The 22,841-nt window shown below is 36.3% G+C and overlaps 1 protein-coding gene across 3 annotated transcripts in view; it reads left to right on the plus strand.

Moving 5' to 3' along the window:
• The window catches only part of HNF4G (hepatocyte nuclear factor 4 gamma), a 128,934-nt gene that overhangs the window by 99,790 nt on the left and 6,303 nt on the right, over window positions 1-22,841 (plus strand). For 2 of the 3 annotated variants that reach the window (XM_023248474.2, XM_045049845.1), the window contains exons 3-9: window positions 3,785-3,956; window positions 9,712-9,806; window positions 12,564-12,670; window positions 14,225-14,380; window positions 17,401-17,488; window positions 21,846-21,998; window positions 22,126-22,362. In XM_023248474.2, the coding sequence (XP_023104242.1) occupies window positions 3,811-3,956; window positions 9,712-9,806; window positions 12,564-12,670; window positions 14,225-14,380; window positions 17,401-17,488; window positions 21,846-21,998; window positions 22,126-22,362 (982 nt within the window). In that variant the 5' untranslated portion in view covers window positions 3,785-3,810. Of the gene's footprint in view, window positions 1-460; window positions 886-3,784; window positions 3,957-9,711; window positions 9,807-12,563; window positions 12,671-14,224; window positions 14,381-17,400; window positions 17,489-21,845; window positions 21,999-22,125; window positions 22,363-22,841 lie in introns of those variants that run through there. The other variant, XM_003999905.4, reaches the window with a different exon arrangement.

The raw sequence follows: 22,841 nt of genomic DNA on the forward strand, positions 1-22,841 counted from the left end.
TAGGTTTATTTCCATGTAAGGCTTAGAATGTAATAGCTGTCAGAAGTCACAAGAAATGATACCTTAATCATGTAGCTCTTAGTCACAGAATGCCCACAATATACTAACAACTTTACTAGTTCTGTCCTTGGGCAGTTTACAAACATTCAAAGGACACAGATTCATAAGTAGATAGTTAAGGAGGATATGTTAAACCATATTAGGGTAATGCCCAGGCTGCTACTGAGCATATCATAAATCCCTGTCACTTCAAATTACAACATAAACACAGTTAGCTCTATTGTACAGTAAAAAAATTTGAAATTAAGAGCTTATGTTAAGTGTTAACTTATAGTCTTGACACAGTAAAGTCCCATCTTTTAGAATCGGTGGTATGTGATTTCAGCCCCTTACCTGGGATAAATCCTGTTATAAATTGTTGAAGACTGAGAGATTCTCTTTTCTATTTTTAACTACTTAATGACATCATTTATTGTCTACTGGGAATCAATTTAGGAAATCATGTTAGTCCACTAAGCACTTCAGATAAGGTGATTCCACGAAGCATTCCAAGATTATCACAAGGAATTGCTTTCGTGTGCCATAAAAGAGAACGAAATGAGCAGAATATGGCCTGCTGAGGAGTTTACAGTTTTACAGCTCCTCCCACGGCAGCGCATAAGTCACTCAGTTACAGTTAACTTTGGATTATCACTCACAGATTGAAAGCCCAACAGCCATCACACACGCTGGCCTGTGGCGCCACTTGTATGTGTGTTCCTAAGTCAATGATGAGGGTATCGGAACCAATACTGGACATGGATATGGCAAATTACAGTGAAGTTTTGGACCCAACGTATACAACCTTGGAGTTTGAAACTATGCAGATTCTATATAATTCAAACGGTGAGTTCTCATCTGCTTGTACATGTAGAGAAAAGTAGGTATAACGGGAGGGTTAAAAGTGAGCTACCGCTCAGGAGGTAGCTCTGAGTTTTATTGCTGAAGAATTCGGAGCCTGTTTTTTAAGACCACAAATCTGAGCTTTTGCATTTCATCACAAAATTTAAATTAAGAATGCTATGGCTATTTTATGTGGAGGCTTTTAAAGAGTCAAGTTATGTGTAATAAAGTGACCTCAGAATTCTGTCATGGGCCTGTCAGAGTAAAAAGAACAGTTTCAGCATTACTTTATTTACTGTAAATCACAGCAGTAGGTAATATTGGCAGATTGGCTGTGAAGTACGTTTTCTATGCAGTATTTAAAATGACATACGGAAGGCGGGAGGCTTTACTGGCTGCCTCCCCCTGTCATTTCAGTTCTCAGTGACTACTGATGAGAAACTGCATTTAAAATGACTATCAAGTTTTAACACCGAACACAATATGAAAGGAAATAAAGGCTTATATTATAACCTTACTACTTGACAGGCTAATGTTTAGCCTCACAGAGCCCTTGGTATTTATCTACTGTAACATTTTAACTTTAAAGAAGGCATGAATTGTCTAGAGTTCGCGGATTTGAATAATAAATACAACAGTTTACTGTTGACTTTGTATTTAGACTTTAACTCAAGTAAAAATCTTGTCCAAGATTAGCTATAATTGTTAGAACTACTAAAATCCGGTAATTATGTATACTTTGAAAGGGGTGTGTGTGTGTGTGTGTGTGTGTGTGTGTGTGTGTACTTCAGGATTGAGAATGTATCTTGTACTCAGGATATGGTAATGTTCTGCTATGCTCCTCAAGTTTACAACTGCTATTCTTGCTATATTTAAATAAACAATAGTTTATTAGTGGGAAAATTTTTTTAAACCACCAGAAAAGGAATTCTGAAATTTTAGCACAAAGAGAATTAAAAAGAACATGTAATCTTAGGTTCAAATCTTAGGAAGTCACTATTTTTCTTCCTTATGTTTAGATTTGATTAGAGACATTTAATAATGGGTTGGTCAGATTAATCGTGATTTTTTTAAAAGACTGTAGATTACTAAATAGTAAGGGCAGGTTTACCCTAAATATTTAACACTACTGACTTTTCCAAGTGTTGTCTATGTTGTTTGTTTTAGAATAATGTTGTTAACAATATATTAAGTATAGCATTAAACTGGAAACAAGAGTTGAATTTTTTCCTACTTCCAAAAGCTTCCTAGAATATAATCAATCCTGATACTTCTAGCTGCCATATTCCTAATGTCTCTTTTATTTATGTTACCAAAAGAAAAGTTCCTAGATTTAAACTCTGTAATGTCACATGATTAACCCTTAAACCTATTCCCATTGAGGTTTTTCTTAACTTGGTGAAATTATATATGGTAATGTCTTTCTACTCAAAAGTATCAGTAAGTAGACTATATGTATTTTCACAGAATATAATCGGATGTCACAACCTTTAATTTTACCTTTTGTTATATTCAAAATATGATGAGCTGTTACTATGTTGATATTTTCATACAATTTTATGTTGGTTTATTTAAGAAATACCTAAATGAAAACACTTATGTGGAGGTTTTTAAGTCTTTTCCTTCAAAACTATGCATTAAATGTTCACTTTACACCAGGCACAGTTCTGAGAGCTGGAAGACGGGGGTGTGTGCCTACAACAGATCTGCATTCTCTAACATCATGAAGTTTATATTCTGTAGTTAAAGAGGGGCGATAAATGAACAGACCCATACGTAATATAGTTTTAAAAAATGAAGCAGCTATCTAAAAAAATAAGCATGGTTCTAGATTCTACTTGAAGGGCAGATTAGAGCTAACTCTTTTAGATGGGTGTTCAGAGACTATTTCACAGAAAAGTGTGAGATTGGAGCAGCTCACAGACATCCTTGGGGAAGAACGTTTCTTGGCGGCAGAAGGAACAGCAAATGTAAAGACTGAGATGGGAACAGACTTCAAGGGAGTAAAAAAGGCAACATTGTTGGAGAACAGCGAACAGGATGAAAAGTAGTACCAAGTAATGGGATCAGAGAGGTAGGAGGGGGCTTTACCATGCAGGGCTTTACATGATGTAGAAACTTTATTCTGTTTCTGAGGGTTGAGTGCAGAAGGCTAATAGGAGGCAAATTTCTCATTCCAAGAGCACTTTGGGGTAATAAACAGTAGAGGAGGGAGTAAGGGTGGAAATAGAAAAATTAGATAAGAGGCTATTGCAGTAATCCAAGTGAAGGATGATAGTCGATCGCTTACGACTTGCCTTGGTGAAAGGACGAAAAGTCGTGGATTTGATATGTGTTCCAAACATGGACTTACTATTAGATTGGATACGAACAATGAAGGAGAGAATCCAATGAAGACTACCATGTCATTGATCCCAAGTACTGGGTACCATTAACTGACATAAGGAAGACTGAAAAAGAACAAGTTCAGGGGAAAAATAAAGAGTTCTCTTTTTGATACATTAATTTGCAATTCCTATTAAACTTCAAAGTGAAGTTGTTAAATAGGTATTTGGGCATTTCAGACTGATACTCACAGAAGGCATCAAGGCTAGAGATAAAATCTGGGGATTTTTCATCATACACATATTTGACATCATGTGACTGGATGAGCTTTCCTTGGGAAAGAGTATATTTGGGGGGACTGAGACCTCTGGTATCCCAAAGCTTAATGTTCAGAAATATGAGAAGGGAAACTGGAATGGAGACTGGCAGAAGTGGTCAGCAGTTAAAAGGACACCCCTGGTGCACTCCAAGAAGCCAAGGAATGGACTGTTTTGAGCCTGTGAATCATTAGTAGGGTAATTTAAACAAAGAAATACTTAGTATTAACTTGAAGACTACTCTGCTTTTTCTTCAACAGAGAGCTCTGCTCCAGAGACAACAAGTATGAATACCACAGACAATGGTGTCAACTGTCTATGTGCTATATGTGGGGACAGAGCGACAGGAAAGCATTATGGAGCATCAAGCTGTGATGGGTGCAAGGGCTTCTTCAGACGCAGCATACGCAAGAGTCACGTTTATTCCTGCAGGTACTTGAGATGCTCCTTTTAAGAAAGTTATCTTTAGAGGCGTTTCAAAATGGTGTGCAAGAAGTAAGGGAACAAGATGAGTCCTTTCATATTTCTGTAACTCTACAAACAAAATCTGTAAGCTACATTAAGAGTAATATGTGGGGGCACCTGAGTGGCTCAGTTGTTAAGCTTCTGACTCTTGATTTCACCGTCATGATCTCATGGTTCATGAATTCCAGCCCTGCATTGGGATCTGTGCTGTCAGCACAGAGCCAGCCTCAGATCCTCTGTCTCCCTCTCTCTGCCCCTCCCCCATTCATGCACGTGCATGCTCCCATGCTCTCTCTCTCCCACAAAAATAAATGAACATTTAAAAAAAAAAGAATTCGTGGGGCACCTGGGTGACTCAGTTGGTTAAGCGTCCGACTTCGGCTCAGGTCATGATCTCGTGGTCTGTGAGTTCGAGCTCCGTGTCAGGCTCTGTGCTGACAGCTCGGAGCCTGGAGCCTGCTTCGGATTCTGCGTCTCCCTCTCTCTCTGCCCCTCCCCTGCTCCTACTCTGTCTCTCTCTCTTTCTGTCTCAAAAATAAACAAAACATTAAAAAAAATTTTTTTAAGAGTTCATTAAGAAAAGAGGATATGTGGGTGCCTATGCAGGATGCGTTCCTACAGCATGGATCTTTTTTATGAAACATTTTAGACACAAATGTATTAAAAAACCCCACATACTTACCACCCAACCTAGATCAATATAGTTGAAGCATCTAGTGAACCCACCTCCCCTATCACTTTCTCTTTCTCTCCTCTCTCCCAGAGGTGACTACTGTCTGAAATATGGTGTTTGGCTTTTCTTTGTGTTTCTTTATTGTTTTACCACATGTTCACATACCAATAGACATATTTAAATCTATATTTAAATGGATTCCCAATCTGTGTATTTTTCTGCGTAATAATTTTATTTTCAACATCTCACAGCCTGAGTCTTTTAAAACAAAATTACAAAAGCACAGATGATTTTGGTAGTTTGTTGATGTCAGTGAATGAAATTAAATTTTCAGTCCCAAAATTTTAAATATATTTGTCATGCCACAATTTTGCCATTGAATTTAATGTTTTGTCTAAAACATATTTAACTGTACTGTATATGTCACATATTTCTAGTAGGCCTTTAAAAAAATAATATCTAGTTAACATCATAGTACAAGTTAGGGTTAGATGTTCCACCTTGAGTGTTCAGAATGACAGTTCTTTTTTTTTTTTTAATGTTTATTATTTATTCTTGAGAGAGAAAGAGAGAGCACAAACTGGGGAGGGGTGGCGAGAGAGAAAGGGAGACACAGACTCTGAAGCAAGCTCCAGGCTCTGAGCTGTCAGCACAGAGCCTAATGTGGGGCTCAAACTCACAAACTGTGAGATCATGACCTGGGCTGACGTCGGCCGTGGTTAACCCACTAAGCCATGCAGGCACCTCAAGAATGACAGTTCTTGAGTGCAGATTAGGTCTCTTAAATGTGAACTATTAAAGAATGGCTGATGGTAAGAGAAAAATATCAATGCTTGCTCTGTTGATGAAAAGCTTGTATAGAAAAGCTATGTTACTTTAGGAAAAATTAGACCTTTAGGAAAAAATTAACTCTCTCACAATATGGTGCAACCTGATTTCTAGGGATCTGGAAAAAGTTAATAACTCTCTGAATAGCCAACTAGTATTCTCCCGTAATTTTTCCAGGAGGGCTTAAAGTTGGTTAAAAAATGTGTATACCCTACTTTAAAATCTTCTTGATAAACAAAAATGTATACATAGTTAGATGACTCTTGCTTTTATATATTTCAAAACTCTAGAGGTAAAAAGTAGACCAAGTAAATTTCCTTCGTTAAAATGTTTTTCTCTGATTACATTAAATATTGAGTGCTTTTACAAAATTAACAGCTAAAATAAATACAAAATTACACGTATTGTAATCAAAATTACAAAATATTTTGAATCATGTGTTCTGTTAAAGGTGTAATACATACATATGAAAAATGGTGTGATCCAACAGACTTGTAGGAATCAAAGAACATCAGCACCACGGGCTTCCAAGATTCCCTCCCTTATTGGACGGGAAAAGTGAGAAAGGAGTGTTCCCGTAGCAACTTTTGGAATTTAAAAAAATATTCCCACCGCATATAGAGTTTAACTCCTCACACCTTCCCAACATGAGTATTGCTGCCAACTTAGCCTTCTTTACATATTTTGGCATTAAGCAAATGCTATGATTTTCCATTTGGAAAATAGTTATTATTATAATGATGAAAGTGTAAGACCATGAAGGTTTCTTAAGCTCAGATTTTGCTGGTCTCAAATTTATCCATTTCCTCAGATGTGCAAATTTCATTTCCACTCTTAACTCTTCCTTACATTAAAGTTGGGCTTTCCCTCCCAAAGCACTTTGTTTTTGTTTTGTTTTGTATATATATATATGGGTGTGTGTGTGTGTGTGTGTGTGTATAAATGTTTATTTATTTTGAGAGAGAGAGAGAGAGTGTGAACGAGGGAGGGGCAGAGACAGAAAAACAGAATCTGAAGCAGGATCCAGGCTCTGAGCTGGATCACAGAGCCCAACGCTGGGCTCATGCTTACAAACTGCAAGATCACGACCTGAGCCAAAGTCAGAGGCTTAACTGACTGAGCCACCCAGGCACCCCTGTTTTGTTTTGTTTTTTAATTAGGCTCCACGTCCAGCATGGAGCCCAATATGGGCTTGAACTCACAACCCTGAGGTCAAGACTTGAGGTAGATCAAGAATCAGATGCTTAACCGACTGAACCATTCAGGCACTCCCCTCCCAAAGCACTTTAAATTACTGTTTCAATACTTCTCACATTATGGTTGTTTTGGTTTTTTTTTTTTTTTTATTTTTTTGTTTTGTTTTATTATGGCTGTTTGCAAATTTGTATGTATACTCTGTTAGACTCTAGTTTCCCTGAATAGAGGAGACAGGTAATATTCCTTTTTTTAAACTCTCTACACCAGAATCTTGTACAGGTGTTTAATAAAAATGTTTATTCAATTTTTTCACTAATGTTAATTGGGTGTGTTTTCCTCTTGTATTTATTGCTAATCCAGTTCCCTCTCCTGAAGCCTCCTCAGCCATGCATTCCCAAGTGAACAATTCTTTTCTTCTCACTCTGAAAATATCTCTCTTCTGACTCAATTCATTTATAGTAGGCTTTATATTCATTCGGTTTAAAGTAGCTACCCATCATTTTCAGAAGCAATATCTTCTTTTATTGATCACAAAATAGTTCTTTTATTCCCATCATTAATAATCAGCCACAAATAATCAGTAATATACCAATACATGTGGGCAATTTTATGATAGAATTTTGTTATTATTTTATCATTTTGTTATTATTATTAGAAAATGTTATTATTTTACTATATGATTGATATTTGCCCCAAAGCCTTAAAAATACCTTCTCACAACAACTTTTTACTGCAGCTCCTTCCTATTGGACAACTGTAAATTAATTTGGGAATGTTAAATAATATCCCCAAGTCCTACCAAGAGCGAATGGTGGGTGCACATGGGTGGTTCAGTCGGTCGAGCGTCTGACTCTTGGTTCAGCTCAGGTCATGATCTCACTGTTTGTGAGTTCGAGCCCCGAGTCGGTCTCTACGCTGACAGCACAGAGCCTGCTTGGGATTCTCTCTCCCTCTTTCTCTGTTCCTCTTCCACTCACTATCTCTGTCTCTCTCTCAAAATAAATAAATAAACTTAAAGAAAAAAAAGAGAGTGAATGATGGACCTGAGAATCAAGCTCACATCTAATTCCAGAGACTGTATTTTTCTCTTTTTTCAAGTGTACAACACAGTTTTGAGTATGTTCCCAGAGTTGTGTAACCATCACTTCAACCAACTTAGAACACTTTTGTCACCATGCAAAGAGACAATATACCCTTCAGCAGTCACCACCGCCCCCCCCCCAGTTCCCTAACTCCCTCCCCTCCAATGATAGGCAACTACTAATCCACTTTCTATTTGTATAGATTTGCCTTTTCTGGACATTTGATATAAATTAAATTACAGACACACCTCACTGTATTGTGCTACACAGATATTGTGTTTTTTGCAAATCGAAGGTTTGTAGCAACCCTGTGTTGAGTAAGTCTGTTGGCACCATTTTCCCAACTTTGTGTCTGTGTGTCGCATTTGGGTAATTCTTCACAATATTTCAAACTTTTTCATGATTATTACATTTGTTATGGTGATCAGTGATTACAACTCATTGAAAGTTCAGATAATGCTTAGTAGTGTTTATCAATATTTTTTTTTTAGGTTTATTTATTTGAGAGGAATAGAGAGTGCGAGTGGGAGAAGGGCAGAGAGAGGGAAAGAGAGAGTCCCAAGCAGGCTCCACTCTGTCAGTGCAGAGCCTGATGCGGGGCTCAATCTCACGGATCATGAGATCACAACCTTGGCTGAAATCAAGAGTCAGTCGCCTAGCCGACTGAGCCACCAAGGCGCCTCAGCAATAGAGTATTTTTAGTTAAGGTACTACATCGCTATTTTAGACAATGCTGTGGCACACTTTACAGACTACAGTATAGTGTAAACATAACTCTTATATGCACTGGGAAAGCAAGAAATTTCATTTGACTCACTTTATTATGATACTTGCTTTATTGTGGTGGTATGAAACAGCAGTCTGTCTCAGGTATGCCTGGGTATAATATGTAGCCTTTGTGTCTGACTTCTTTCTCTTAGCATAGTGTTGTCAAAGTTCATCTGTGTTGTAACATACATCAGTCCTCCATTCCTGTTCATTGCCAAACAATAATAGGTATCGTGTCTGTGTACCACATTTTATTGATCTGTTCATCGGCTCATGGGCATTTGGTCTATCCCTGCACTTTGGCTATTATGAATAATGGTGGTGTGGACATGTATGTACAAGTTTTTGTGTGAACATATGCTTTCATTCTTTTGTGTGTATACCCAGGAGTGTAATTGCTGGGTCATAGAGTAACTCTAACGTTTAACTTTTCTCAAAAAACTACCCAACTTTCTTCCCAAGCAGCTCCATCATTTTATATTACAAAAAGCAATGTATTAAAAAAAAAAAGCAAAGTATGAGGGCTCCAGTTTTCCCCACATCTTCATCAACACTTGTTATTGTCTGTTTTTTCGTTTTTTTCCCCCTGATTATAGCCATTTTAGTGAGTGTGAGGTAGTACCCAATTATACAGAGACTACGCTCAATGCTGTGACTCTGGTTATGTAACTGAGCAGTTACAGCAATTTCAATTGCATGTGAGGCACATTTAAAATTAATAGGAAAATATTTAAAGAGAGCAAAGCATGAAGGGAGCAGAGGAATGAAGTCCTGATATATTCTCCATTACACTGAAACCATTTAGTAATAAGCAATTAGAATTCACATGTCAAAGATTTTTAAACCAGATTTGGCTTTCATGACTCATGATTGAAGTGGTAATGTATACCGGGGAGAAGTGAGATATCATTCAGTTTTATTTTACTGTAAAGACTGCATGAGAGGTGAGGCCTTTATTTCCACATTTTATTGATCTGTTCATCAGCTGATGGGCATTTCCATGCACATGCTGATCACTGACTGGAAATGTCGCAGGTGATTGTTCTTATATGTTCTTCCTTTTGGGCCACACTTGACCATACTTATTCAAGTTTTATTTATCTGTTTATTTGTGTGTTTTTTGAATAAATAAATAGTTGTCTGCAAGCTAATCTTTCTTTGTTTGATGTTGTAGGTTCAGTCGGCAATGTGTTGTTGACAAGGACAAAAGGAATCAATGTAGATATTGTCGATTAAGAAAGTGTTTTAGAGCAGGAATGAAAAAAGAAGGTAATAATATATAGTATAATAATGACAATTATTTAAGCAAAAGTGTTAAAAAATATACATCTTCATTTAATCACAATAACCTTTTCACCTGTGTTCTGAATTGCCTAAATGAAGAATCTATAATTCCTTGAGTGTAAGAATTTACCCAAGAACACTGACACCTAGTCTCTGATGACTGTCTGATTCTAGAAACTATTATCTCTATTACTGTCTTATCCCTGGAAACAAAATTATCATCTAAATAATATTCCAATACCACGTTCCAAAGATAAATGCCAAACTTGATTAATAGGTTGCAACTGAATATCTTTATTCATTTCATCAACATTGACTAAACATGAGCTTTTTGCTCATTCATTTGTTTATTTAAGAAATATTTATTGAGCACTTCTTTCTAAAAATTGTTCATGGCGTTAAGGCTGCAGTGGTGAACATAACAGAAAAAAAGAGTCCTTCCTCTCAGGGAGCTTACATTCTATTGAGGAACAGAGACAATGGAGTAGATACTCTATTTTAGTGTGCATTAATTGTATTTCAAACATAGTAAATAATCTGATTATACTATCCTACATTCTAAATATGGTTATTTATTTTTTATGTTTATTTATTTATTTCGAGAAGAGAGAGACAGCGAGAGCAAGCACAAATGGGGGAGTGGCAGAGGGAGAGGGAAAGAGAGAGATCCCCAAGCAGCCTCCAACTGTGAGATACACTTGAGCAGAGATCAATAGTCCAATGCTTAACAGACTGAGCCACCCAGGCACGCCCCCTAAATATGGTTAATTCAGAAACAAATCTGGGGGATTTGTTGGGATGAGCCTCTGCAAGATTTTATGCTTATTCAGTTTTGTCACAGGCTTATGCCTATCATAGACAAAGAAATAATTTTCAGAACTATTTTACAAACCATAAAAATTAAATCAGGTTAATACACTACAGAAGTATACCTATCTTGAACATAACTCATTTTTTCTTTGTCACAATATTTTAAAGACACAAAAAATTCCATTAGTTTCATTCAGACTGCTAATCTCAAAAAAAAAGGCAAAATAAAGTTTACAGAACTAAGGGAGAAGCACTTTGTCATTACAAAATGACTTATTTCTAATGGCATATTCAGTAGTTTATGGGATTAATTATATACTCTGTCAGTCAACTTCACCTATTTCTACATGAACCCCAGCATCACTCCTACAAAAGTGTAAGCAAGTCTCCATCCTGTATTTCCTTTAAAAGTGGACAGGTTTTGAAATAAAATTACTTTCAAAAATAGTTAAATCATGTCTTCTATTGCTCATAGAATAATGCCTTGTTGTTTTTTTTTTTCCTAAATAGACTAGGAAGTAGCTTTTGGGTTTCAAAGTAGATATATTTCTCTTCTTTACAGTAATAACATAATATCAAAGTTAGTTAGATGGAAACATATATAAACATGGTTTTATGTCAAAAATGATAGCAGTAAGAAGATGACAAATGTTCAGAATTTCTTTTGGCATGTTTCCAAGGGTTGATCATGTAAATGAAATTCATAAAATCATAGCTTACATTTTAATTTTTTATCTCCACATATGCATTTCCACATGAGTCAGTCTGGGCTACAAATCAATGACAATTTCTGTGGGAGAAAAAAAGGAGTAAGCTACCAGTAAATATGATTTTAAAATAAAATATTAATGATTCACTCCAACTTAAACACTACTCACTCTTAAAGGCAAAAGTCCAGTATATTCTCTTCCAAATTAATGAGTTGGTGGTTAATAGTACGTTTGGGTAGATAGTAGATTTTGGCATAGGAACTGATGAATCTCTTTAGTATTAAGGAGAATAATTGCATAAAAAATTCTAATAGTTTAATGTCTTAGCTCTCCAGCAATACAGAGTAGCATATTGATCTAAAAAGATTTAAGGACTATAGGCCTTGTTTTTGTTCTTTTTGGTTAACAGAAGATACATTTATCTCCTAAGTTTTAAACACTAACTTTGATATCTGACTTGTATTTTTCTTTGTATGACACGTATACAAGGTAATACTCCCTTGTTCACTCTTCCTTATGTTTAAAATGTAGTTTTCAATAAGGAATTTGGCTCTCTCTTAGAAGCTTTTTGTATAATACTTAAGAAGTCTTCATCTTTCCAAAATGCTGATGTTCAAAACCTCATTCTTCTCGGGAGAGACCCCTTGCTGCAACTTTTGCTTTATTAATGTTAGTAAACTGTCCCAAGGACATGGTTTCACAAGAGATTATAAAACTGCAAGCTTAAATTCACCTTCACTAAATAAATTTAATTTCCGTTTTGGCTAGTGTTTAAGGAAAAAAAAACGAATATGGAAGTTTCAAAATCTATGACTCATATCTTCTAACAGTGGATACACTCTCTGACTTGGTCAATCTTATGGCGATACTCTTCATCTACTTATCTTATGGTTTTATTAACTTTGAGAGAATGGAAAGTCATCCTGTTATACAGCGTGGCTGAACTGGCTGACCCAACACTTTGTGACACGCATGCAACCATGAAGTTTCAAAAGGCAGTATTTTATGAGCTCTATTGACAGGCCTGGCTTTCTACTTTTTTAAAAGCAGTACAGAATGAAACATACTTTCGGTCATACCTCCCCCTCTGTCTTAACCCCTTCCCCGGTCTTTAAGAAATATCCATTTTTACTTTTTATTAGTATTTTTTAATCTTTAAACTGTATGTCCTGACGCGGACTGAAGAGAACTGACCAGTGAATACTGTGATTTTCTTCCCTAGCTGTGCAAAATGAACGTGATCGAATAAGCACCAGAAGGAGCACATTTGATGGCAGCAACATCCCCTCCATTAACACACTGGCACAGGCAGAAATTCGGTCTCGCCAGGTATGCAATGCACACCGGTACTCAATCCTGTTTAAAAGAATCAAATGTCTGTTTAGGCATAATTCTAAAATAATCTACGTTCCTTTACATGTGCTCACTACTTAAATCAGTTGCAGTTTTACTTTGAAAGTATTAGGTGGACTGTTGACTTAATTTTGACTTTCCCTGGACAACTTCCTGTTTTTAAACAGAAAAAAAAGAAAAACCAAAATGCATTTCAGTGCACTATTGTTCAGTAAAAGTTAGCTTATGAGATTGATTTAAAATTCTGAATGAGGAGCACAGTGTTCTGGGGGCACTGTCTTGCTTCACTGATTAAATCTGTAAAATTGGTTACTGTGGCTTTTTGGGAGTTTGGTTGAGACCTATCATCAGAGCTTGCTTCCTTGAAAATGGTTTCTGGACTCAAGAACTCATCTTGGCATCAGCTTTGGAAACAAGTATTTAAGAGAAGAGCCAGAATTCAGAAGCCAATGGAGAAAGAGTTTATTATTTTAAACTTCTAGAATGAGAATATCAGTTCCAAAGTTTAAAAAATGTCTGTCATTAGTTATACACATAAAAATAAATCGTTTAAAATTAAGATGAAGAAACCTTTTGAAGACAGTTTATTTTGGCATTGCTGCATTAGAAAAGTTAATGGTATTTTTCTATTATAAAGCAAATTATGAAATAGCTAACTATTAATCAGGTCCTATAACGAGTCAGTGCAACTACTTTCGTTTTTAATAGCATGAGAGTAGTATGATGAGGCTAACATCACCATTATCATCAGTATTTGAAGATTACTTGATAGTCGTATAGAGCACTTATGAAATGGCTTAAAGGGAAGCTGTGAGGAAATAAACATACACATAGAAAGACATGTATACCACACAGACACATATTCAAAAATTAAGTTTATAAGGACTTTTAGAAAGAGATTTTCTTTAGTAGAAAAGCATTTGAAGCCACTTATATTTTATATAGTTCAAAATTATATATAGTTTGAAAACTTTTCCATTCCATGTTAAGCTTTTCCATGTTGCTGAGTCAAAAGTTGGTTTCTTAATTTTATGTTGATGGGCTTTTATTTACTGCAGTTCTGGCTTCTCGTCTAAATCTTTTCTCCTCAGTTTGGTAAACTGTATCCACTGGAAACGTTTTCTTCGGATATTTTTAAAAGTTAAAGGTGGGCTTTCTTAGTGGAAATATCATTTTTTAATTAAAAATAAAATCGCAGAGTGTATTTCAGGTGAATACTGCATATCTTCCTGTATAGTCATTTTGAATTAGGAAACTCCCTGAAAGTTGAGTAACTTATTTTATGGGTTTGCCAGTAAAAGAAGGTAGTGCTCCCAGAGCCATGGTACTGTGCAGTGAATGTTTTCAATTTAACTTGTACTGGTTGGTATTTTTTTTTCTCAATTTAAAAATGTTTCATATATTTCAAGATACTGTGGCAATGATAGTGTCCACTTCAAAGGTGTTTACTTATTGGAATCATAGAAAAAAGAGAAATGGTACTCAGGTGTTATTTGAAATGATAAATTAATGTAATCTTCTTAATGCCAGATCTCAGTCTCAAGCCCTGGAGCAAGCACTGACATAAATGTTAAGAAAATTGCAAGTATCGGTGATGTCTGCGAATCTATGAAGCAGCAGCTCTTAGTCTTGGTGGAATGGGCTAAATATATCCCCGCCTTCTGTGAGTTACCGCTGGATGACCAGGTATAAGTTAAAGATTTTACGAATGCTTTCAGAAATGATTTTTGAACTTTGCCCAGTTTATGTGTTTTTTAAATTATATTTAAAATAGGTTTACCATAGTTGACAAGTTAAATTATCTTGTGAAGGAAAGATTGGCTTTCTTGTCCAGTCACCTTGTTCTATTAAGAGACACAACTGTTTAACTTCTGTGTTAGGGGTCTTGCAAATTTATTAATTGGGTGAAGTTGAGGAAGACACTGATCTTCCCTCTTGGAGTTGAAAAAGCTTAAGTGAAGAAGAAAAGCAGGATAGCAAGTAACTGCCATTGTGAGACAAATGTTTGGGAGGGAAAAGGTATACTCTCATGTCTTAGTGTATCTTGGAAGGCGCCATATAAAATTCCATGGAAATACCAGGCCACTCCTAGACAGAAACCTCACAGGTTGTGTTGGTGTCTTGGTAGGAACTCTATGCAATTAACATAAAATTTTGCCTTTCATGTTGTCAATTCTATCCTAGCATTTACTGTATAAAAATATGGGTTCGGCAAAAACATCTCTAGAATCATGCTCTGAAGTCAACAGATTTCAATAGTATTTCGGACACAATAAACTTTTCCTAATACATATATTTTGGTGTTTTGTCATATATACATTAAGACATTTTAATGAATAGTTCAGAATTTAATTTCCTAGTCTGTGAAAATTAGATTATTAGCATCAGATTCATTTTTAATGCCTCCATTTAAATAGTTTATAATATTTTGTAGATGCATATAATTTGAAAATTTTTAATTCCCCACACTGAGTAAACCATGATATGTATTATGCCCAGTGTATATTTTTACACCCTCTGGCCATGTTCTTTATCACTGATATACAAAAACAAACAATTAAAGGGAAAGGTGCATTTTGATTGTTTAAAAATCAGAGAAGGGCAAAATACTTATACAACCAGAACGAAAAGTGATCATAGGAAGTCAGAAGTTATATTTCTAGGACAGGTGAAATCCTGGTGACCAAAAAATAAAAAAATAAAAAAAGTACTATGAATTCTGAAATCATTCTTAAAATGTTCTGTAACTGCCTTCCTGGTATGAGTCATGGTTATTGACATGTCATAAAGATAGCTAAGCTCAGAAGGTTATTTCAGAGTGAATAATGCTAAATTGCTAAAACATACGTGTCTCACCCCAAGCCATATAAGTAGGTTATGTTATTTATCAGTTTTATATTTTTATTATCACTCCTCTTTAAAAGTTGCTGACTTATGTGTGAAGGCAATGATTTAAAAATTGGAAAATTAAAATCTAGTAACCTGTCAAAATTGTTTTTATTTGCTAAATGATGCTTGAATACTAACAATATAACATTACTAGCCTTGGACGGGCAAATGTCCAGTGTGGTTAAGGCATTAGAGAAGTAGCTTTCAGTTGCATTAAATATTACATTATTTTATTGAATCCCCTCAGGACCTCTGACATAAATGTTATTATCTCCACTTAACAATTTTTAAAACTGATCCTAGATCAGTTAAATTCACTCAGAAAATTCATCAAACGAATATTTATTGGGACTACAGTTCCATTTTAGGTTCTGTGACGATCTGGCAGTAAAAATACAGACTCATGATTCTCATAAAGTCTGCACTCTATTTGGGAGAGACAGACAATAAAAAAGATACAGATTATGAGTAAGTTAATTCTAGGTGGGGATAAGTTCTATAAAATGGAATGGGGTGAGTTGTAGAATGACTGTGTTGGAATGGCAAGACATACTTTAAATTGGGGATCAGTGACTTTTCCTGAGACCTGAATGACAAGGGACCAAACATACCAACATCTGAGGACAAGACATTCCAGGGATAGGAACAGCATGTTCAAAGGCTCTGAGGCAAGTTGAAATAATGAGTGCAGAGAAAAGAGAACAAGAGAACAAGGGATATCATAAGCTGAGATCAGAGAAGTCGGGGGGGGGGGGGGGGGGGGGGAGGGGAAGGAGCGGGGGAGGACAAACCATTGTGCTGTTACCTGGAAGGCCATTGTTAACGACTTTGGGTTTTATTGTAAAGGCAATTAGAAACCAGTGAGGAGTTTTCAGGAGAGGGATGATAGTAAGTGACTATTGTTTCACAAAAGTTATCTGGGAAGCTCTGTCAAGAAGGATTTAGGATGGAGGAACCAGAAGGGAAGCAAGAATCAACCTATTAGCTCTGTGGAGCGCATTGTGGCAGGCAAGATGAAGAATGGCAAAGGCTCGGGCTGGGGTGGTAGCTATGGAGAAGCAGTACCCGGATTTGCTGTACAACTAGAAAGGAATCAAAATGGGCTTTGGATTCTGACGTGAACAAGCATTTTGGATGAGCAGACCATTTAGTAAGATGATGAAGATATTGGAGAAACATTACTTTGATGTTTTATATTTGGAATGCTTCCTAGTCTTCCTAGAGGTGATGGCAAGTAGACAGTTGAGCGTATGCATAAAGCTCAGTTGAAAGCTTAGTGCAATTAGCTTCAGTCTACAAAGTGTCAGCAATGAGGTTATCCATCCTTTTCTTAGTTTGTCACAAGTCCTTGCTTTGCTTTTGTTGATTCAGCCTATTATGTGTAAGAATAGAGTGTTTTTTACATATGTTTTCTTATTTGGTCCTCATGACTACCTTTGAGATTTTTATCACTACCTCCATTTGACAGATGAAAACAATTGAGTCCCAAACATACTGGTTAACTTATCTAAGATTCAACAGGTATGACCAGGAAGCATTTGAACTCTGTTTGATTCTATTTCACTCCAGATCTATTTTGTTTGTTTGTATTAACTTCTAAGCTTTAGAAATTATGAAAAGTAAAACTCTATTGACATGCTGAAATAGAAAAATAGAAGGCTTAATGATGGCAAGCATCTATGAATATTATAGTTTATTAAAACCAAAAAAAAAAGGTCCCGGGCTTAAAGAGCACTGAATTAATCAGATACATATTATACCATCTTTTAATCATTATATTTTCTAATTAATTGTTAAACTTGAAATTTTTCATTAAGGTGGCACTGTTGAGAGCTCACGCAGGGGAACATTTACTGCTTGGAGCGACAAAGAGATCCATGGTGTATAAAGATATTTTGCTTTTGGGTAAGTTTTTTTTTTTTTTAATTTAAGAAGAAATTATGCATGCTTCATCTTTACACAGGATCTATTCTGTATGTAGCAAGCATTCAAGACACTGCCAAATGGTACTCTCATTTCACAAATTGGATTTAATTAATTGTATCCTTGTTCAAGACCCTATGTTTCCTTGACTTCCTTGCAGCGAAGTTCAGAGGGCATTGAGATGTTTCGGGTGCATTAACATTTAAAAATAAGAGTTGGAGAGGGGCACCTGGTTGGGTCAGTTGGTAAGCATCTGACTTTGGCTCAGGTCATGATCATGTGGTCTGAGAGTTCAAGCCCCACATCGGGCTCTGTGCTGACAGCTCAGAGCCTGGAGCCGGCTTCAGATTTTGTGTCTCCCTCTCTCTCTTCCCCTTCCTCTCTCACACTTTGACTCTCTCTCTCATAAATAAACATGAAAAATTTTTAAAAATATAAGTTGGAGATGGTGGTCAAAAGGTACAAACTTCCTTGGGGTGCCTGGGTGGCTCAGTCAGTTAAGCGTCCGACTTCAGCTCAGGTCACGATCTCACGGTCCTTGAGTTCGAGCCCCGCGTTGGGCTCTGGGCTGATGGCTCAGAGCTTGGAGCCTGCAGCCTGCTTCCGATTCTGTGTCTTCCTCTGTCTCTGCCCCTCCCCCATTCATGCTCTGTCTCTCTCTGTCTCAAAAATAAATAAAACGTAAAAAAAAATTAAAAAAATAAAAGGTACAAACTTCCAGTTACAAGTCAAATAAATACTATGGATATGATGTACAACATGATGACTAGAGCTAACACTTGCAGTATAATATGTGTGGACATTGTTAAGAGTGTAAATTCTAAGCATTTTCATTACAAGAGGATTTTTTTCCTTCTGTTTTCGTTGTATCCATGAGAAGATGGACATTAATTGAACCTACCATGGTAATCATCTCACAATATATGTAAATCAAACCATCATGCTGTCCTTCTTAAACTTATACAGTGATGTATGTCAGTTATTTCTCAATAAAACTGGAGGGAAAAGATTTAAAAATAAAAGAGAAATGTTGCTCAATAAACAGAATATGAAGTATCTTTAAATCCTATCAGGACAAATAACTGGTGATTTATGTGACCACTTTATTGGAGTCTCAGTGTTGTTTCCAACTCCTTCAGTGGCTGCTTAATACTTGTAACTTGTTTTATACACTTCCAAGGAACATGTCTATTTCCTATGATCTCATTGCCTATGATATGATGCAAAATCCCAAGTTAAAAAAATTATTTGGTGACTATGTCTGAAAATCCTGATAGTTAAGTAGTAGTGCTGGAAGAGACAAAGTAGGATGGCAGGTTGAATGGGGGAAGAAGACACAAGGGAAAGCTTTTGTCTTCCTTAAGCAATTGCTTCCATCCACCCACCTTACTTACCTTTTAAAATTAGTTTTCCTGTTGAGAGAGTTGAGATGGCTGTAATGATTATTATCTCCACTTCTCTCTGGCTGTGTGAAATGATGACTAGATTGCTCAATATGTCTTTGTGTTAGATATTTTAACCCAAAATAGGAATAAATAAAATATGATATATTTTTCACATATGATATAGCTAATATAATAGATATAGCTAATATCTTACATCTTGCATAGGACTTACTATGCAAGATGCATTCTCTAAGTGCTTTACATATAAATACATGCTATCTCATTTAATCCTCATGATAACCCTAAGGGATAGGTACGTACTTTTATTCTGCAGGTGAAGAAATGCAGGCAGAGAAAGTTAACTTAAGGTCACAAAGCTAGTAAGGGATAGAGCCAGGATTCTAAACCACATAATGTGACTGCAGAGACAATGCTCTTAGATTCTATTAAACACTCTCCTGCATTTATAAGACTGCTATAATACTGCTCTCATTATAGATTGAATACAGTATACTTAAAAACTCAAATGTATTTGCTACCTATTTCTAAATTGTTTTACCCTGAATAATTAGGTAAACTAACTTTTCATAAGAGCAAGTCTATATTTTTTTAGATCTTTTTACATGTTGTTACACTGAAGATTGTCTTTGCCTGCAATGAAAGAATTCAGAATATTGACTTCTTATAAAATCAGAAAATAACAAGTTAGCTGTTATCTTAGGAGCTCTAATAACTTCTAGTTTCTAATATTTTCGAAGCTATACTATTTGTCACATACAGCCAGAGACATTCTAAATTGGAGCATCCTTAGGGATTAGGGAGTCTAGTCTCTGTTCAATTTCTGAACTTTCTTGAATTCATCTACTTAGGCCTGTTAAAGTTGTGTTTCAAAAGTTGTTACACCTACATATACCTAGACCACTAAAGGAGTCCTCTTTTTATCCACTGTAAGCAAGAAAGTTTCTTTAGGTTTTGTGTTACACTCATTAATGATTAAGACACTAATAGATAACTGACATAGTGGAAGGGTAATTATTATATTTTGTTTCTCTCCTGTCAATTATTAGCTTGTTATTAGTCTGCACTTTCGTGTTATCACTAGTGACTGAGTCTGTTAAAATGCATGTGATCATATTATCAATGTCATTTATCCTTGACGTGTTCTTAAGATTTTCTTTCTTTTTTTTTTAATATGAAATTTATTGTCAAACTGGTTTCCATACAACACCCAGTGCTCATCCCAACAGGTGCCCTCCTCAATACCCATCACCCACCATCCCCTCCCTCCCACCCCCCATCAACCCTCAGATTGTTCTCAGTTTTTAAGAGTCTCTTATGTTTTGGCTCCCTCCCTCTCTAACCTTTTTTTTTTTTTTTCCTTCCCCTCCCCCATGGTCTTCTGTTAAGTTTCTCAGGATCCATGTAAGAGTGAAAACATATGGTATCCGTCTTTCTCTGTATGGCTTATTTCACTCAGCATAACACTCTCCAGTTCCATCCACGTTGCTACAAAAGGCCATATTTCATTCTTTCTCATTGCCACATAGTATTCCATTGTGTGTATAAACCACAATTTCTTTACCCATTCATCAGTCGATGGATATTTAGGCTCTTTCCATAATTTGGCTATTGTTGAAAGTGCTGTTATAAACATTGGGGTACAAGTGCCCCTATGCATCAGCACTCCTGTATCCCCTGGGTAAATTCCTAGCAGTGCTATTGCTGGGTCATAGGGTAGATCTATTTTTAATTTTTTGAGGAACCTCCACACTGTTTTCCAGAGCGGCTGCACCAGTTTGCATTCCCACCAACAGTGCAAGAGGGTTCCCGTTTCTCCACATCCTCTCCAGCATCTATAAGTTTCCTGATTTGTTCATTTTAGCCACTCTGACTGGCGTGAGGTGGTATCTGAGTATGGTTTTGATTTGTATTTCCCTGATGACGAGTGATGTTGAGCATCTTGTTATGTGCCTGTTGGCCATCTGGATGTCTTCTTTAGAGAAGTGTCTATTCATGTCTTCTTCCCATTTCTTCTCTGGATTATTTGTTTTTTGAGTGTGGAGTTTTGTGGGTTCTTTATAGATTTTGGATACTGGCCCTTTGCCTGATATGTCATTTGCAAATATCTTTCCCCATTCCGTCGGTTGCCTTTTAGTTTTCTTCATTGTTTCCTTGGCAGTGCAGAAGCTTTTCATCTTGATGAGGTCCCAATAGTTCATTTTTGCTTTTAATTCCCTTGCCTTTGGGGATGTGTCAAGTAAGAAATTGCTGTGGCTGAGGTCAGAGAGGTTTTTTCCTGCTTTCTTCTCTAGGGTTTTGATGATTTCCTGTCTCACATTCAGGTCCTTTATCCATTTTGAGTTTATTTTTGTGAATGGTATAAGAAAGTGGTCTAGTTTCATCCTTCTGCATGTTGCTGTCCAGTTCTCCCAGCACCATTTGTTAAAGAGACTGTCTTTTTTTTCCATTGGATATTCCTTCCTGCTTTGTCAAAGATTAGTTGGCCATACTTTTGTGGGTCTAATTCTGGGGTTTCTATTCTATTCCATTGGTCTATGTGTCTGTTTTTGTGCCAATACCATGCTGTCTTGATGATTACAGGTTTGTAGTAGAGGCTCAAGTCTGGGATTGTGATGCCTCCAGCTTTGGTCTTCTTCTTCAAAATTACTTTGGCTATTCTGGGGTCTTTTGTGGTTCCATACAAATTTTAGGATTGCTTGTTCTAGCTTCAAGAAGAATGCTGGTGCAATTTGATTGGGATTGCATTGAATGTGTAGAGAGCTTTGCAGTATTGACATTTTAGCAATATTTATTCTTCCAATCCACTACTGAAAGAAAGTACTATTCCTATTCCTTCAAGGGAAGAACCGTTTAAAATATTTATTTGTGAAAACTTAAATCATATCCGACAATCTTTTGTTGGGGTGTGCTGATCTTTTTTTTTTTCCTCCTAGGAAACAACTACGTAATTCACCGCAACAGCAGTGAAATTGAGATCAGCCGCGTGGCCAACCGGGTTCTAGACGAGTTGGTACGACCATTTCAAGAAATTCAGATTGATGACAATGAATATGCTTGTTTGAAGGCAATTGTATTTTTTGATCCAGGTTTGTTTCAGATTTCCATTAAACAACAATTAAAATGAAAATTAACCATTATTTAATATTGGAATATTTTCTCTCACACTCTAGCAAGATGCGATCTCTTAGATTGCCCCTTTTCTTCCTTTCTTAGATGCAAAAGGGCTAAGCGACCCGGTAAAGATTAAGAACATGCGGTTCCAAGTGCAGCTGAGTTTGGAGGACTACATCAATGACAGGCAGTATGACTCCCGGGGGAGGTTTGGAGAGCTGCTCTTGCTTCTGCCCACGCTGCAGAGCATCACCTGGCAAATGATTGAGCAAATACAATTCGTTAAACTTTTTGGGATGGTTAAAATTGACAACTTACTTCAGGAAATGTTACTGGGTGGTGAGTACATTTAAGAATTTATTATTTATTAGCATTGCAGTCTGTAATAGGTTGACAGACCTATTTGTTTGTTTGTTTGTTTATCTTCTTCCAAGTTTTTCTATTTTATTTTATTTATTTGAATTCAAGTTAGTTAGCATACATAGGTAGTATTGGTTTCTGGAGCAGAATCTATTTATTTTTTGTCTGTGACATAGTGGATTCATTTTTTTTTTTTTTTAACATTTAGAAAGTCTGCAAAACCCATTTGATGGAGACAAAAATACTTGAACATATTGAAATCCTCATTCTTACTAGTCTCTGCCATCTTTGTCCCCTGCAGTTCTTCTTGCCTCAGTTTCTATCCTTTCAAATATGGTGAATAGAAATAGATTTTCTATTTTTAGGACTCCTAGGGGTGTATTCTATTTTTCTATGCCATGACTCCTTTAAAAGCTCAAGGATACCAGCATTGCAACAGAACCTAAAAATATTTCTAG

This window comes from Felis catus, chromosome F2 (assembly GCF_018350175.1).
Source record: "Felis catus isolate Fca126 chromosome F2, F.catus_Fca126_mat1.0, whole genome shotgun sequence".
Classification (NCBI taxonomy): Eukaryota; Metazoa; Chordata; class Mammalia; order Carnivora; family Felidae; genus Felis; species Felis catus.